The following is an 18,340-nucleotide window of genomic DNA, read 5'->3' on the forward strand; positions in this document are numbered from 1 at the left end:
CCAGGAATCACTGCTACAGGGATGCTCCCTGGGCCTAAGTCCCCTAAGACAAAGACATGCAGGAGCTGGTATGTGCTGAAATGGTAAGAGCAAAGGGGAAGTGGGAACAAGGTGATTGATTCTGCATCCTAAGAACCTACATATTGTTGTTGTTTTTGTAGTCACTAAGTCATGTCTGACTCTTCGCAACCCCATGGACTATAGCCCACCAGTCTCCTCTGTCCATGAGATTTCCCAAGCAAGAATACTGGAGTGGGTTGCCATATCCTCCTCCAGGGAATCTTCCCACCCCAGGATTTGAACCTGTGTCTCCTGCATTGGCAGGCAGGTTCTTTGCCACTGAGCCACCAGGGATGCCCTAAGAATCCATGTAATCCCAAGCAAACTGGGATGGCTAGTCAGCTGATATGGGAGGAGCTTGGACAAGGACTGCTGCATGGGGTGTCCCAGGTGGGACAGCCTATGCCAGACCCCGATGTGGGCAGTGGGGTAAAGATGTGCCCTTAGAGCCTTAGCTCCCGCCCTCAGCCCAGGCTTGACTCAGGACTGGCCTCATTTTACTTTCCCAGCCATTTCAGCTGCAATTCCTTTCTTGATGCCTTTTACTGTCAACTTCACCATCACCAACCTGCACTACACAGAAGACCTGGGACACTCGGACTCTAAGATATTCAAAGACACTGAGAGAGACCTGCAGCTGCAGGTGAGAGACCCACACCAACGCCCACCTTGCCTCGACCTCCCAACAGCCTGCTGTCTTGTCCCTCTCACTCATCTCCCTCTCATTCTTTCCAGCTCAGGCCTTTGTTCAGAAACAGCAGCATTGGTTCCCGGTACGCCGGCTGTAGACTGACCTTGCTCAGGTGAGACGTCTCCCAGGGAACTAAGATCTCACATGCTTCGTGGCATGGCCAAAAGATTAAAAAAGAAGAAGAATGAGTGAATAATAGCCGTATTTCACCTACCCCCGCCCCCCGCCAAAAGAAAAGCATAATGAGGAAGGGGGTCATGGTTTCTATTTTTTCACAATATTATCATCTGGCTTTAGTGGAAGACACAGCAGACTATATGCTTCTGCATTCCATATTTACAATATTTCACCTTGTGGCCTCTGGAGAAAAAAATCATTGTATACTCTTGAAAGAGTAAAAGTGAAAATAATATCTTAGTATAACTATGAAAATATTTTTCACTTGGTGGATGCCCTGTAAGGTTGAGGAACTCTAGGGGTGTCTGGGCTGCACTTTGAGAACTGCTGTACTATGCTATAGGGACATGTTATGGGAATACTTTGAAGTGCATGAATAATACCAAGCAGAATTCCCAGACAAGAGAGGAATGGGATCTGTCTTCCTTCCTGAAAAAGCCACTGCTTTGGGTGAATCACTGTAGGGTCAGCTCAAATTCAAGACAAAGATTTTTTTTCCTTTATTTATTTATTTAAAATATGTTTTCATGGAACTAGTTCTTTTTATATATAACATTTTTTTATATAACATTTTTAAATTGGAGTATAATTGCTTTTGGAGTAGGAAATGGCAACCCACTCCAGTATTCTTGCCTAGAAAATTCCATGGACAGAGGGGCCTGGCAGGTTCTCAAAGAGTCAGACACAACTGAAACGATTTAGCACACACACATGCACGAGCAACTCAACACACAATTGCTTTACAATATTGTGTTAGTTTCTGCTGTACAACAAAGTGAATCAGCTATATGTATACATCTATCCCTTCCCTCTAGAGCCTCCCTCCCACCCCAACCCCCATCCCACCCCTCTAGGTTGTCAAAGAACACCAAGCTGAGCTCCCTGTGGTATGCAGTAGCTTCCCACTAGCTATCTGTTTCACACATGGTAGTGTATACACGCCAGTGCTATGCTCTCCATTCATCCTACCGTCCTCTTTCTCCCCTGTGTCCGCATGTCCTTTCTCTACATCTTCATCTCTATTCCTCCCCTGCAAATAGGTTCATCTGTGCCATTTTTCTAGATTCCATATATATGCATTAATATAATTTGTTTTTCTCTTTCTGACTTACTTCACTCTGTATGACAGACTCTAGGTCCATCCACATGACTACAAATGATCCAATTTTGTTCCTTTTTATGGCTGAGTAATATTTCATTGTTTGTATGTACCACATCTTCATTATCCATTCATCTGTCGATGGACATCTAGGTTGCTTCCACAAGACAAAGATTTTTTGAACCATCTTTCCCTTTATTTCTTCTTAACTCATTTTCTGTTTTTCTCCAAACTTGGTTGCCCGCCCAACATGTGTTCCCAAAGAGTTGACCTCAGCCTTTGGATTTGCCCATGTTAAAATAAAATCCCCCCCTTTCAGGCTCCATGAAGGTTGTTACACCATGTCACAGCCAGCCATGGGGTGATTCATTCACAGTTTCCAAGGTCTATGAAGCTCTTGGGTTTCCCTTCCACATGCTGTTGCTGTTCAGTTGCTAAGTCATGTCCAACTCTTTGGGACCCCATGGACTGCAGTATGCCAGGCTCCTCTGTCCTTCAGTATCTCCTGGAGTTTGCTCAAATTTATGTCCATTGAGTCAGTGATGCTATCTAACCATCTCATACTCTGCTGCCCCCTTCTCCTCCTGCCTTCAACTTTCCCAGCATCAGGGTCTTTTTCCAAAGAGTCTGTTCTTCACATGAGGTGGCCAAAGTATTGGAACTTTGGTATCTGTCCTTCCAATGAATATTCAGGGTTGATTTCCTTTAGAATTAACTGGTTTGATCACCTTGAAGTTCAAGGGACTCTCAGGAGTTTTTTTCAGCACCACAATTCCACACGCTCCCTATCCTAGAAATCTCTGTTGTCCTCCCTAAGATTTTTACATCCCCAACCCCAGAGCCCAAGCAGGACTCTGGTTACTGGAGTGGTCACTATCTGTATTTACCTTCATGAGTAGACAGGGAGTGTACTAAGGGCTGGTAGGTGAAACAATGAGCTTGAATCAATTAATAAAAAGAATGAGGATAATATTACTGAGCCATAAAAAGGGACAAAATTGGGTCATTTGCAGACATGTGGATGGACCTTGAGAGCATCATACAGAGTGAATAAGTCAGAAAAGCAAATATCATAAATTAACACATGTATAATCTAGAAAAATGGTATAGATGATTTTATTGGCAAAACAGAAATAGAGACACAGATGTAAAGAACAAATAAATGGATACCAAGACAGAAGGGGGGATGGAAGGAATTGGAAGATTATGATTGACTTATGTACACTACTGATCTACTATATATAAATAGACAACTGATGGGAACATGCTGTATAGCACAGGGAGCTCTACTTAATGCGCTCTGGTGACCTGAATGAGATGGAAGTCCAAAAGGGAGGGTGCATATGTAAACATATGGCTAATTCACTTTTCTCTATGGTAGAAACTAACAAACATTGTAAAGCAGCTATACTCCAATAAAAATTAATTTAAAAAAATTAAAACTTAAAAAAAAGAATGGGGATGAAAAGAAGAAATTGAGCTAAGGAGTAGCCCTGCAGAGTATTGCACTTAGGAGCTGGAGGGATCTGGAGCCCCAGGTAAGATGGAAAAAGATGTGTTTGAAAAAGCAGGTGAAATCCAGGGAAGAGTGCTGACCTAGGGACTTTTCTGGTGGTCCAGTGGCTAAGACTCCACACTCCCAATGAAGGGGGGCTGGGTTCCATCCCTGGTCAGGGAACTAGAAGCCCACACATGTCGCAATGAAGACCTGGCACAGCCAAAACAATAAAATAAAACAAATAAATATTTTTTTTAAAAAACAGGGAAGTGATCTTAAAAAGGGTAAAAATAAACATCTACAAAATGCAAATAGAGTTACAGATGTAGAGAACAAACTTATGGTTACCAGCAAGTAAGGTGTAGGGAGGGATAAATTGGAAGATAAGGATTGATATATACACACTACTCTATACAAAACAGATAACTCATTTTTATAAACAACTAAGGACCTACTCTCAGAGAAAGGAATGGCACCCCACTCCAGTACTCTTGCCTGGAAAATCCCATGGACGGAGGAGCCTGGAAGGCTGCAGTCCATGGGGTCGCTAGGAGTCGGACACTATTGAAGCGACTTCACTTTCACTTTTCACTTTTCACTTTCATGCATTGGAGAAGGAAATAGCAACCCACTCCAGTGTTCTTGCCTGGAGAATCCCAGGGATGGGGGAGCCTGGTGGGCTGCCGTCTGTGGGGGTCACACAGAGTAGGACACGACTGAAGCGACTTAGCAACTTAGCAAGGACCTACTCTATACCACATGGAACTCTGCTCAATACTCTTTAATGGCCTAGGTCTATATGGGAAAAGAATCTTAAAAGGAGTGGATACATGTCTAACTAATTCACTTTGCTGTACAGCAGAAACTAACACAAAATTGTAAGTCAACTATCCTCCAAAAAGAATTTTTAAAAAATAAAACCAAAGAGTGCAATTGAAGGGGAAGCAATGTCAAGAGCATCCAACCTTTAAGCATCCTTCATGTTCCTGTTTCTGTGTCCCTTCTTCCCCAGGGCTGATAAGGATGAAACAAGCACCAGGATGGATGCGGTGTGCACCTACCGCTCAGATCCCACGGGCTTCAGGCTGGACACAGAACGTCTGTATTGGGAACTAAGCCAGCAGACCCAGGGTGTTACTCGGCTGGACCACTACACCCTGGAGAGGAACAGTCTCTATGTCAATGGTGAGTAGCTCTATGCTAGCTGGGGTCTCCTCCCTCTCCCCAGATGGGGTCTCCTTGCAGTGTGATTTCTCTGTACCCACTTTCATAGTTCTGGAACAACCTAGAATTTCCATAGGGACTCAGTTCTCTCCCCTCAGAACAACTTAAAAGGAACTTTTCAGATCTGGAAATAAAGATTCCCTCCAAAGTCTTCTTCATTCCAATGACCTTTCACAGAAGCCCAAATGAAACATGCAGACATCTAGGAAGAAAGCAAGCCCACGGCAGTCACTGGGATTAACTCTTCCCCAAGAAACAATGGGTTTGCAATGCACTGACTAATCCTCACGTCTTTATTTCCCCAATAACAGCTTGTGGTCCTTTACTCACTCTCCAAGGCCCTGCTGGAGCTAAACCCCACCCAAGAAATAAACAACAAAGCTGTTAGTAATGTTTTTTAGCAACAAATTCCTTTGCAATAATGGTCTTAGCAACAATACCTACAATAACACCTGTACTAAAGGCTAGTTTATATTGAAGGACCCATGTTCTAGAGCGTTATATGTATTATGCCTTGGTAATCCTGCCCAACATGGAGTTTTATGTATAATTGGACTTTTATGTATATTTTGGAGTTTTATGTATATTTTTGGAGTTTTATGTATATTTTACAGAGGAACAAACAAGGCTCAGGAAGAGAAATCCATTTTTCCAAGACCAGACAAACTAATACAATTGGTAGACTTGGGACTCAAACCTAAATTGACTCTAAAATCTAAGCCCGCCTAATTACTAGGCTACACCCCAGACTAACCCAGCTAAATACCAAGCTCAAATATTGGGATGGAAAAGAATATTAAAGGACTTCTAGGGACTTCCCTGGTGATCCAGTGGCTAAGACTCCACACTCCCAATGCAGGGGACCCAGGTTCGATCCCTGGTCAGGAAACTGTATCCCACATGCTGCAGTTAAGAGTTCACATGCCGCAAGTAAAGACCCCATGTGACACAACTAAGCCCCAACACAGCCAAATAAACAAGTAAATAGAAACAAATATTCAAAAAATAAAGGACCTCTAATATGACAATTTAAACTAATTAATTATGTCCTCATTATATCAACTTGGACAATGTCTTTCTTCTTGGATTAAAATCTGTTTTGTATTTCGGTAGTCCTTAAGAATTACCTAAAAGCAGTAATTAACTACTGTGGGTTTTGGTGAATTACAGGTCTTGCTTCAGTTAAGCCCTGGTCCTGCCTTTTACTTACTCTGTGGCCCTGGGCAAGTCATGACCTCTCTAGACTTTTGTCCATTTTTTAGAGTGAAGTTCTTTTTTAAAGTCATCTAAGATTAGTGTGAGGGTCAAATGAGATAAACCTGAATAATTCAAGTTAACTGGGCACCATGTGGCCCAGTCTCAGAGAGGAGTTTTATTTCAATAAACCCATTCGAACCATCAAATACAAAATAAATTTCAGTTACATTTCTTTGTTGTTATTATTTATTCTCTAAGTCATTTCCGACTCATTTGCAACTTCATGGACTGTAGCCTACCAGGTTCCTCTGTCCATGGGATTTCCCAGGCAAGAATACTGGAGTGGATTGCCATTTCCTTCTCCTGGGGATCTTTCCTACCCAGGGATCAAACCCATGTCTCCTGCATAGGTAGACAGGTTCTTAACCATTGAGTCACCAAAGAGGATCCTAGCCATGATCCAGAACCATGCTTATTCAAACCCTCTTTCCCTCATTTTCTCTTATTCTCCAACTTTATACTCTCTGGCTGACCCCCAAGTCTCTCTCTCTCTCTCTCTTCCTCTCTCTCACTATCTCAATCCCAACATCACAGAAGTCCAAGAACTATGCTGTCAAAGCTCAAGCTTTGTCTTTGGAGAGTTGGGGAGTGGGAGAAACTCAAAGAGCAAGGACAAAATTATATATCATGGATGAAGAAACACAAATAAGGCTGAAAACACTCACAAGAAATTGTTGTCCTTGTTCATTTGATAAAGCCCCAGTGGCTCAGATGGTAAAGAAGATGCCTGCAATGTGGGAGACCCGGATTCAGCCCCTGGGTCAGGAAGACCCCCTGGAGAAGGGAATGGCAACCCACTCCACTGAGATAGTGATGGAAAGGGAGAGAAAGAGAGACTTGGGGGTCAGCCAGAGAGCATAAAGTTGGAGAATAAGAGAAAATGGGGGGAAAGAGGATTTGAATAAGTATGGTTCTGGATCATGGATAGGGTCCTCTTGGGTGGTTCAGTGGTAAAGAACCCATCTACCTATGCAGGAGACATGGGTTCAATCCCTAGGTTGGGAAGATCTCTTGGAGAAGGGAATGGCAACCCACTCCAATATTCTTGCCTAGAAAATTCCATAGACAGGTCCATGGGGTTGCAAAGAGTTGGACATGACTGAGAGACTAACACATTCATTTGGTGAGGTTGATAATATTCCAGGCAGCTGGTAAATTCCCAAAAAAAAACTGAGAGTGGTTTGATCATTGTCTTCTTTGAGGTTAATGGTTATGAGGATGAAATTAATCAGAAGGACCAGAGTAAGAGGCAGTTCACTCACAAAGAGTAACCATCAGGACCTCCCCAGTGGTCAAGTGATTAAGACTCTGCCCTCCCAATGCAGGGGGCACAGGTTCGATCTCTAGTCAGGGACCTAAGATCCCACATGCTGCACTGTGTGGCCAACAAATTTTAAAAAATGAAGAACCATCATTATTTATTGGTGAATCTCAAAGAAAATACTCAGGAAGGTCTGTAAGTTTGTGTTTCTAGTTCTACACTTCACTCCTTTCTTAATGTTCTCCCATCATTTTATGCTTTCTTTCTGCCTCTCCTTGCAGGTTACAACCATCGGTACTGGATCCCCACCACCAGCAGTGAGTAATGAGGGCTCAAATGTTTCCATGACCCTGGGACCCTTCCACCCTAAACCTGCTCCCAGGGAGGAACACATGCCCCATTCCCCAAATCCTCAGCCCCACAATAGCCTCAGACCAGCAGAAGTCTCATGTTAAGCCAAGGAACAGATGTAAGTTTCCATCAACCACTGTTACCTCTCATAGCTTTATGAAAGGCCCCAACAGTTTTATTCTTTCAGCTCCAGTGACCTCCACCTTCTCTCCAGGACCTCCAGCATCTCCAACTTTCATCCCTAGCTCTACAGGTAAGAATCTAATCTTTGGATCTCATGAAACTTCAACTTCCATTCAATGGCTGATGGATTCTGGCATGGTCTGGAGCATGATGCCCACACAGCCTCAGCCCATCCCACTGTCTACCCTGCTCCCTAGTCCAGCCTCATTTCTGTTCCTGCAGGGCCCAAACATCCGTCCATCCTTACTGTTCTAGGAACTCAGCTGTGCTTGGTTCTTCCTTGTTCTCCAGATCTCATCTCAGCATGTTCTTGCTCAGACACCACCTCCTAGAAAATAGCTTTTCCCTAGCTGATCTCTATTCTATTTCTATGAACAGTTCCTTCCTAGATATTACTGCTATTCTGTTACCAGGAATGTGGAGGAAAGGGAACCCTTGTACACTGTTAGTGGGGATCTAAATTGATGTAGCCACTGAGCAAAACAGTACAGAGGTTTCTCAAAAAACTAGAAGTAGAAGCACTATATGATCCAGCAGTTTAACTCGGGTATATATATAGCCAAAGAAAACAAAAACACTGATTCGAAAAGACACTGTACTCCCAATGTTCAGAACAGCACTGTTTGTAATTGTCAAGTTATGAAGGCAACCTAAGTGTCCATCAACAGATGAATCAATAAAGATCTCACACACACACACAGCATGGAATACTACTCCTCTTAAACAAGAATGAAATTTTGCCATTTGTGAGCAACCTGGATGGACTTGAAGGGCATTATGCTTAGTAAAATAAATCAGACAGAGAAAGACAAGTACTGTATGATATCACTTATATGTGGAATCTAAAAAAAATACAACAAACTAGTTAATATAACAAAAAAGAAGCTGACTCACAGGTATAGAGAAGAAAGTAGTGGTTATCAGTAGGAATTGGGGAAGGGCGATACAGAGGTGGGGAGGGGGAGATACAAACTATTGGGTGTAAGATAGAGTCAAGGATGTACAGCACAGGGAATGTAGCCAATATTTTGTAATACCTGTAAATGGAAATAGTTGCAAATTTAAAACTGTGTAAAATTTTTCAAATCATTCAAAAAAATTTTAATAAATGTAGACTTGTCCATGAAATATATAAGATGCACTTTTTTTTCCATTTTTATTAGGATATGTTGTATTAGTTTCAGGTGTACAACAAAGTTCTACATATATCTATATCCACTCTTTTTTTAGATTCTTTTCCCATGTAGACCATATAATGACCCATATAGGTCATTACAGAGTGTTGAGTTCCCTGTGATATACAGTAGGTCCTTATTAGTGATCTATTTTATATATAGTAGTGTATATATTGAATAAGGAGATGGCAACCCACTCCAGTGTCCTTGCCTGGAGAATCCCAGGGACAGAGGAGCCTGGTGGGCTTCTGTCTATGGGGTCGCACAGAGTTGGACATGACTGAAGCAACTTAGCATGGTCTGGACCCTGATGCCCACTCAATCTTATATGTCAATTTCAATCTTCCAGTTTATTCTTCCCTCCCTCCTTCCCCCTCTGGTAACCATAAGTTAGGATTAATAGAATATATAAAATGCACATTTTAAAAAGTTACTGCTATTTTGATTTCTTGACTTTTTTCAAGTATTTGTGGCCTAAAGCTTGAGCTCAAAAGGTCTTGGTACCTCCTGTTCCTTCCTACAAAATAACCCACAACATGTCAACCTTTTGGACACTCTGAGATAAGAGAGTTGAGGTTCCCTTTCAAGTTGATGTCACACTTCTAACTAAGACAAAGGTCCCTTCTCCTCCTCTAGCTGACTGAGGGGGGGGGGGGTGTTTATCCCAGTGGGCCATCTCAGTCTGATTCACCTACTGAACAGTGATGCCCAGAGAGATGCCACTGGTCCCTCCCACGCCCCTGCCCTGAACAGCTCGGACCTAAGACTGACAGGTCTCCTCTCTCTCTTTCTCCCTCCAGTTGCAGACACGGGCCCAGCCCTGGTGCCGTTCACCCTTAATTTCACCATCACCAACCTGTTCTATACCCCAGACATGGGGCACCAAGGATCCGAGAAGTTCAACTTCACTGAGAGGGTTCTGAATCACCTGGTAAGAGCCCTTCAGTCCTGAGCTAGCCTGCCTCATCCTCACCCCACCTGGCACCTTGGCTCCTCCCACTTATCTCCCTCTCACCTCCCCCTCAGCTTGGTCCTCTGCTCAAGAACTCCAGTGTCGGCCCACTCTACTCTAACTGCAGACTGACCCTGCTCAGGTAAGGCAAGGCTCCCCCATCTCCACACACACACGCAACCTGAGGGCTGCACTGTTACAGGCCAGCTCACCTGGAGGGGAAGACCTGTGGTTTACGATGTGGTGGGGCAGCTGTTGTTTAGTCGCTCAGTCGTATCCGACTCTTTGAGACCCCATGGACAGTAACCCGCCAGGCCCCTCTGTCCATGGGAGTCTCCAGGCAAGAATACTGAAACGGGTTGCCATTTCCTCCTCCAGGGGATTTTCCCAACCAAGGGATTGCATCTGCACCTCCTCTGTCTCCTGCATTGGCAGGAGGATTCATTAAGAGAGAGACTGTTACCAACCAGGGTTCTTGTCCTTCTTAATAGAAATTGATCAGATGCCAGACAGGAAATTCAGGCAAGGCTTTATTGGAGTTCCCGCTGAAGCAGTGGCGGGGTGGGGGGGTGAGAGCAAGCAACAGTTCTTTTGTTTTTTTGCTCCCCGAGGGGTGGAGCAAACTGGTCCCTTATATGAGCTGAGGATAGGGGTGCTTCCAGGGGGTCAGAGCGGTGACTTGGGTGGTCTGCCCACCGATTTGGTGGTGCTGTGTGCAAGGTGCGTGCGTAGTATCCTATTTTTGCTCCCAAACCCCTGTTTTTGTTAAGTGGCAGTTGGGTTGGGTTTTTTTTTGTTTGTTCTCTTTGTATTTTGTTGTCCATAATTTGCCCCAACAGCTGGGGCAGTGGTAAAGAATCTGCCTGCCAATGTAAGAGATGCAGGAAACATGGGTTCAATCCCTGGGTGGAGAAGATCCCCTGAAGAAGGAAATGACAACCCACTCCAGTATTCTTGCCTGGGAAATCCCATGGACAGAGGTGCCTGGTAGGCTACAATCCACGGGGTCACAAAAAGACACAACTGAGCAACTGAGCACAGGCACACATACACTCAGTTATTTTTAGCCCATTATATTTTCTTCATATTTTATTGCTGGAGGAGACATTTGTCCAAGTGGAAGCCCTGCATCAAAGAGTCTTACATCCCAGGTCCCAGCCTATTTCAAGATGAACAAAGTATGTAACTCACCCACATCTCTGAATGTCCCTATTCCTCTGTTCCTGCCATCCTAGGACTGAAAAGGATGGAGCAGCAACGGGAGTGGATGCCATCTGCACCTACTATCCTGACCCCACACGTCCTGGGCTGGACAGAGAAAAGTTGTACCAGGAGCTGAGTCAGCTGACTCATGGTGTCACCAGGATAGGCAACTACACTCTGGACAGTAACAGCCTCTATGTCAATGGTGAGTGTCCGTGTTGCAGCCAGGGTTTCCTACAGTCCCATGTCTCTCTATACCAATAGTTCGCAACCTGGGAAGATTCTGCATCCCAGGGGATATTTGACCAAGTCTGGAGACATTTTTCAAGTCATCACTGGAGGGGTGCTAGTGACATCTAGTGGTTAGAGGCCAGAAGTGCTACTAAACATTTCTTGTTCAGTCGCCAAGTCGTCTCTGACTCTTCGCGACCCCATGGACTGCCGCAGGCCAGGCTTTCCTGTCTGCCACCATCTTCTGGAGTTTGCCCAAGTTCATGTCCATTGAATCGATGATGCCATCCAACCATCTCATTCTCTGTCGCCCTCTTCTCCTTCTGCCTTCAATCTTTCCCAGCATCAGGGTCTTACTAAACATCCCACAATGCAAAAGGCAGCCTCCCCACCATGAAGAACTCTCTAGACCAGTGGTCCTCAGCCTTTTTGACACCTGGGACTGGTTTTGTGGAAGAAAATTTTCCCACGAACCAGAGTGGAGGTGGAGGGGGGATGGTTTGATTCAAGCACATTACACTTATTGCACACTTTATTCATTGTGATATGTAATGAAATATATACCTGAGCTTCCCAGGTAGCTCAGTGGTAAAGACGCTGCCTGCCAATGCAGGAGATTCGAGTTTGATTCCTGGGTTGGGAAGGTCCCCTGGAGGAGGAAATGACAACCCATTCCAGTATTCTTGCCTGGAAAATTCCATGGACAGAGGAGCCTGGTGGGCTACAGTCCATGGGATCGCAAAGAGTAGAACATGATGGATGCACGCACACAACACACCACAGCAGCAGTGGCCACGGTGCCCCAAGACTAATACCTGCCACCGTAGCTAATTCGTACCAAAAGTTTCTTCCGTGCCAGGAATTATGATAAGGACTTTATTTCTGCGATCTCATATTAATTTTATCCCAAACTCTGTGACTTATTCCACTCATTTTTACAGACAGCCATCATGCATTCAGGCAGGAAATCATTTGCCCCAGATAACCCATCCATAATGCAAGGGAGAGTCAAGACTCAAATGGAAAGTTAAGTCTAAATTCCAAGTTCTGAACCACAAGGCAACACTGTAGACCATCCGGTGCAAGCCTGTCAGCACAGGAAGAGAGGCTTTGATGATCTCTAGCCAGCAATCCAACCTGATGCTTGATTAGTTATTTCCCTTCTATGTCAGCTTGGAAATGTCCTTTCTATATGGTTTGGAATATATATTTTACTGAATTGACAATAGCACATCCTGCGTGGTGTCTATAGAAGGTTTAACTCCAGGATTGGGACTAACTGAAAGCATATTAATAGCATGGAGATTGATGAGTGACAGACCTCTGTTTTATGTGATGCTGGACAAGCCATGTGACCTCTCCAGGCTCTAAGGCCCCATCTATACAATGGACTAAACACACATACCACACAGGATTGTCCTGACAATCAAATGAGATGATCTAGCAACAATCCAAGTAAATCACGGAGCTCCCTTTAGTCCAGCCTTCATTCCCATCTCCCAGAGAGTATCAAAGACGTGCATTCCATGATGGAGGGAACATCATAAAAAAAATTCTCTTCTCGACTCACAGACTTAGAGAATGAACTTATGGTTGCCTGGGTGGGGTCAGAGGATGGGTGAAAGGGACAGCTAGGGAGTTTGGGATGGACATGTACACACTGCTGTATTTAAAATGGATAACCAACAGGGACCTACTGTATAGCACAGGGAACTCTGCTCAATGTTATGTAGCAGGCTAGATGGGAGGGGGTTGGGGGGAGAATGGATACATGTATATGTATGGCTGAGTCCCTTCACTGTTTGTCTGAAACTATCATAACATTGTTAATCCAATATACACCAATACAAAATAAAAAGTTAAAAAAATAAAATGCATCATCATTGAAAAAAAAAAAAGAAATTCTTTTCCCCAGTTTATTTCAGGCTCCAATTTTTTTACCATTCATCTGACTTTTGAGTCTATTCTCTTTCTCACTGCTGCCTCTGCTGCTGCTAAGTCGCTTCAGTCGTATCCGACTCTGTGCGACCCCATAGACGGCAGCCCACCAGGCTCCCCCATCCCTGGGATTCTCCAGGCAAGAACACTGGAGTGGATTGCTATTTCCTTCTCCAATGCATGAAAGTGAAAAGTGAAAGTGAAGTCACTCAGTCGTGTCCAACTCTTAGCGACCCCATGGACTGCAGCCTACCAGGCTCCTCTGTCCCTGGGATTTTCCAGGCAAGAGTACTGCAGTGGGATGCCATTGCCTTCTCCCTCTTTCTCACTACCCAACCCCAGATCCAAATTTTCTCAATTTTGAACCGCATGCATCCCCTTTCTTCCATCTTATTGTACCTTTAACTCCACATACCACTCTCCCCACCTGCCATAATTTTGTCAATTCTACATCACACACACACACATACACTCAAAGAAAAAACCAGAAACTAAGCCAGAAAAGACAACACTATCATAAAAATTTTGTGGTGGCAGAGAAGGTGAAAGAGCAAGGACAAAATTGTCTTTAGAGATTGAGAGAGCAAAGGCTTGGAACACACACTCATTCATAAATTTGCCCCATTATCTTTATAGTGTTTAGCATTATTTCTGATGCATTCCCAATAAATAGAGCCAGATATTATTAATGAATTTTAATTTTGGCAATAATTTCTACTGTACTGCTAAATGAATCAGCCATACATATTCATATATCCCCTCCTTTTTGGACTTCCTTCCCATTCAAGTCACGAAAGCACCTTGAGTAGAGTTCTCTGTGCTATAAAGTAGGTTCTTATTAGTTATCTATTTTATACATAGTATCAATAGTGTATACAGGTCAATCCCCTATCTCCCAATTCCTCCCATTTTGCTTTTCCCCCTTGGTGTTCATACATTGGTTGGATGGCATTACTGACTTAATGGACATGTGTCTGAGCAAACTCTGGGAGATAGTGAAGGACAGGAAAGCCTAATGTGCTCCAGTCCATGCTGCTGCAGAGAGTCAGACACAACTTAGTGACTGAACAACAACATCTATACGTTTGTTTTCTGTATCTGTATGCAGTCGAAGCTAACACAACATTGTAAAGTGACTATATTCTGATAAAAAAATTAATTTAAAACACTTTAGCAATAAAAATGGTGATGATGTTCGTTGTTATTTTCAAAGGACAAGGCACACAAGAGCACAGAATAAGATGTAACCATTATTCACGTGGATCTCATAAAATTTGTTAATTTCATTTCTAGGTCTGCCATCCAACTCCTTAACATCATAACAGTCCTTCTGTACTCTTTTCTCCATTTCTGCAGGTTATAACCATCAGTACTGGATGCCCACCACGAGCAGTGAGTATTTCAAACTGTGCCTCTTCAATGCCCGCTGGACCCTTATTCCCCAGAGCACATCTTTCAAGAGAGAAATTCCCAATGCCTCCTCCCTAAATGCCCAGCCGTACCCTCAGAGCAGCTCCTAACCTACCCAAGTTCTTGTTCTGAGTCGAGATAGAAACACAGGGACTTCCCTCTTGGTCCAGTGGTTAAGACTTCGCCTCCAGTGCAGAGGGTGTGGGTTTGATCCCTGGTCGGGGAGCCTGCATGCTTGCTCAGTTGTGTCCAACTCTTTGTGACCCCATGGACTACAGCCCAACAGACACCTCTGTCCATGGGATTCTCCAGGCAGGGATACTGGAGCAGGTTGCCATGCCCTTCTCTGGAGGATCTTCCCAACCCAAGGACTGAACCTGCATCTCCTGCGTTTCCAGCACTAGCAAGTGGATTCTTTATCACTGAGCCACCTGTAGAAGATTCCATATGCCTCATGACCAAAATACTAAAGCAGAAGCAATATTATAACAAATTCAATAAAGACTTCAAAAATGGTCCACATCAAAAAAAAAAAAAAATTAAGATAGAAATACAAATTCCAATGAAAAATTTCTGCTTCTACAATCTCTTCCAGATGGAACTCAATCATTTTCCCCATTTTTTTTCCTCAGCTCCAGTGACTTCTACATTCTCTCTGGAATCCTCCACATCTCTGTCCCCCATCCTCAGCTCTACAGGTAGGACCTGCTCTCTGGGACCTAGGAAACTTCAACTCTGCACTGTCTGGTCCCTATTGGCCACCCAGCCTCATCCTGTCCCACATTTTCTCTCACACTTTCTAAGCTTTGGCCACATCAGAGGCTTGTCTGTTCTTCTACTGTCCTAACCTCTGTCTTGCCTTTTTAGTAGCCCTTTCTGGAGATGAGGTATGCCTAGCAACTTATTTAACTTTCACATTTCAGCTTGATCACCACCTTCACTGAAAGACCTTCCAAAATCACTTAAATGATACAGCATTTCTCCTGAATCCATACCTGGCTCACAGGTTTTTCTCTATCATATCACCTTGAGTATTTCTTGCATGGAATTTACTCCAGTTTGCTTTATTCAGTCTTTGTGTATTTATCACCCTGAAGCTTAACACCTGATCAGCATTCACCTTATATTTATTGATTGGATGAATGTAACAATCTCAGTATAGGTTAGAATTTGTGGATTGTATTTTGAACATCCAGAAAATAGGATCTTAGTCTTGAGTTGATTCTTGCTCCATTTTCTCGTCTGAGGGCTCCTGAATCTCCAGGTACCTGGTACAGGGACTTGGTTTATACCATAAAACCTGTCTTACCCCAGCCCTTAAGTTTTTGGTTTTGTTTTTTTTTTCACTGCCCTGGATCTTCGTTGCTGCACGTGGGCTTTCTTGTGTTGCAGTGGAATGGCTTCTCATTGCAGTGGCTTCTCTTGTTGCAAAGTAAAAGCTCTAGGTGCATGGGCTCAGTAGTTGTGGCCCACAGGCTTAGTTGCTCCAAGGCATGTGGAATCTTCGCAGACCAGGGATCCAACCTGTGTCCCCTACACTGACAGGTGGATTCTTAAACCAGGAAAGGCCCAAGATTTTTTTTTTTTATTTGAGTCTTTGGGTCTTTATCATGCCCAGAGTGAGCATTGCTGTTCAGTCGCTAAGTGGCATCTGACTCTTTGCAACCCCATGGATTGCAGCACGCCTGGCTTCCCTGTCTTTTACCATCTCGCAGAGTTTACTCAAACTCATGTCCATTGAATCAGTAATGCCATCCAACCACCTCATCGTCTGTTGCCCGCTTCTCCTCCTGCCTTCGATCTTTCCCAGCATCAAGGTCTTTTCCAAAGAGTCAGCACTTCTCATCAGGTGGCCAAAGTACTGGAGCTTCAGTTTCAGTATCAGTCCTTCCAATGAATATTCAGGACTGATTTCCTTTAGTATTGACTGTTTTGAGTTTTCGCAAGCATCTCCTTGCTGTCCAAGGGACTCAAGAGTTTTATCTAGCACCACAGTTTGAAAATATCAATTCTTTGGTGCTCAGCCTTCTTTATGGTCCAACTCTCACATCTATACATGACAAAACCATAGCTTTGACTATACAGGTCATGGTGGAGGGTAAGCATCCTTGAACCTTAATCCTACCATGTGAATCCAGAGTTATGAGATACAGACTATGGTTCATAATTTGAATTCTGCCTTCAGGAATGCTGTGTTTTGCAAGTCAAGACACTGCAAACTTTTTACACGTTATAGGCAGGATGCATGCTTTCTGCTTCCTCACTGCTCCACCCTGATCAACTTAACTGTTTATATAACATGTCTAAAATGTGACATGTGCTATAAATCAAGGCACTCCGTGACTGAAGCTGTCATTTGTCTCTAGATGTATCCACAATTTGTTCTTCATCTTTGGTGTTCAACAGTTTGATCATGATGAATCTGAGCATGGTTTTCTTTGAGTTTCTCCTCTTTGGGATTTTATAAAATTTCCTGAATCTGAAAATGCATGTTTTAAAGAAGTTTGAGAAAGTTTCAGCCACCATGGCTTCAACTTTTTCACTTTGCTGTACAGCAGAAATTCACACAACATTGTAAATAACTATACTTCAGCTTGAAACTGTTTACTAAAAAATAAAATAAAATGCACTCTTCAACAACGGTTATTGACAAAGAAGGAGGGGTCACTTTCATCAGGGGGACAGTCTTGACCACTCAGTAGCTGCACAGTCTCTCCTGATGAAGTCAGAGACTATGGGAGGTCTCTGCCGCTGGGGGTGATCGAGTGACTTTGCTTCTCTTCCTCCCACAGAAATATCTAATAGCTGTTTATCTTTAAACATATCAGGCTGAAAAGAGTTGAGGTTCTTTTTCCAGCTAAAATTGTCCTTCCGGTATGGAGGCCCCGCGCCTTCTCTAAGTCTGGCTGGAGGCAAGGGTGACACGGGTTGGATATCTCAAGCCTTACTCACTGGACGCTGAGGCTAAGGTGGCAACTCTGGACCCACCGTTTACAGCCATCCCAGCCAGAGGTCATAATGAACCTCTCTCTCCCTTCCCACGGCAGGCATGAGCCCTTCTCTGGTGCCTTTCACCCTCAACTTCACCATCACCAACCTAAACTACACAGACGACATGAGTCCCCCAGGATCTGAGCTATTCAACACCATGGAAAGGATCTTGAATCGCCTGGTGAGAACCCCTCCAGTGCCTACCCGCGTCCTGACCAGACCCTTGAGCATCATATGCTCACTTCCCTTTCTTTCATCCCCAGCTCAAACCCTTGTTCTGGAATAGCAGTATTGAACTCCTGTATTCTGGCTGCCGACTGACCTTGCTCAGGTGAGAACGCCGGAGTAGACACCTGGGTAATGTGGGGAAGAGGGTGGGGTGATGACCAAGACCTAGACCCTCACAACTTATACCCACTATCCCAGGGACAGCAGACCACCAGCTCTCACCCTGCCTCACACTGTGTTTCTGACCAGAAAATGCAAAGTCCTTATATTCTCCTTCCCAGAAAGAGAAGGTAGAAATTTTCAGAAAGACCTTTCTTCTGGAACTCATCAAGGAACCAAATAATCACGTCAGCTTCACCACTAGAGAGCAGTAGTTTTCAACCAAGAGTGATTTCACTCCCAGGGGATATC

The 18,340-nt window shown here is 43.9% G+C and overlaps 1 protein-coding gene across 7 annotated transcripts in view; it reads left to right on the top strand.

Moving 5' to 3' along the window:
• The window catches only part of LOC102408909 (mucin-16), a 115,546-nt gene that overhangs the window by 46,493 nt on the left and 50,713 nt on the right, over nucleotides 1–18,340 (top strand). For 6 of the 7 annotated variants that reach the window (XM_044948171.1, XM_025293602.3, XM_044948169.2 and 3 more), the window contains 12 exons: nucleotides 570–703; nucleotides 796–863; nucleotides 4,538–4,710; nucleotides 7,549–7,584; nucleotides 7,806–7,871; nucleotides 9,777–9,907; nucleotides 10,003–10,070; nucleotides 11,164–11,336; nucleotides 14,657–14,692; nucleotides 15,343–15,408; nucleotides 17,758–17,882; nucleotides 17,965–18,032. In XM_044948171.1, coding sequence (XP_044804106.1) covers nucleotides 570–703; nucleotides 796–863; nucleotides 4,538–4,710; nucleotides 7,549–7,584; nucleotides 7,806–7,871; nucleotides 9,777–9,907; nucleotides 10,003–10,070; nucleotides 11,164–11,336; nucleotides 14,657–14,692; nucleotides 15,343–15,408; nucleotides 17,758–17,882; nucleotides 17,965–18,032 — 1,144 coding nt within the window. The remainder of the gene's footprint in view (nucleotides 1–569; nucleotides 704–795; nucleotides 864–4,537; nucleotides 4,711–7,548; nucleotides 7,585–7,805; nucleotides 7,872–9,776; nucleotides 9,908–10,002; nucleotides 10,071–11,163; nucleotides 11,337–14,656; nucleotides 14,693–15,342; nucleotides 15,409–17,757; nucleotides 17,883–17,964; nucleotides 18,033–18,340) is intronic. The other variant, XM_044948170.2, reaches the window with a different exon arrangement.

This window comes from Bubalus bubalis, chromosome 9 (genome assembly GCF_019923935.1).
Source record: "Bubalus bubalis isolate 160015118507 breed Murrah chromosome 9, NDDB_SH_1, whole genome shotgun sequence".
Taxonomy (NCBI): Eukaryota; Metazoa; Chordata; class Mammalia; order Artiodactyla; family Bovidae; genus Bubalus; species Bubalus bubalis.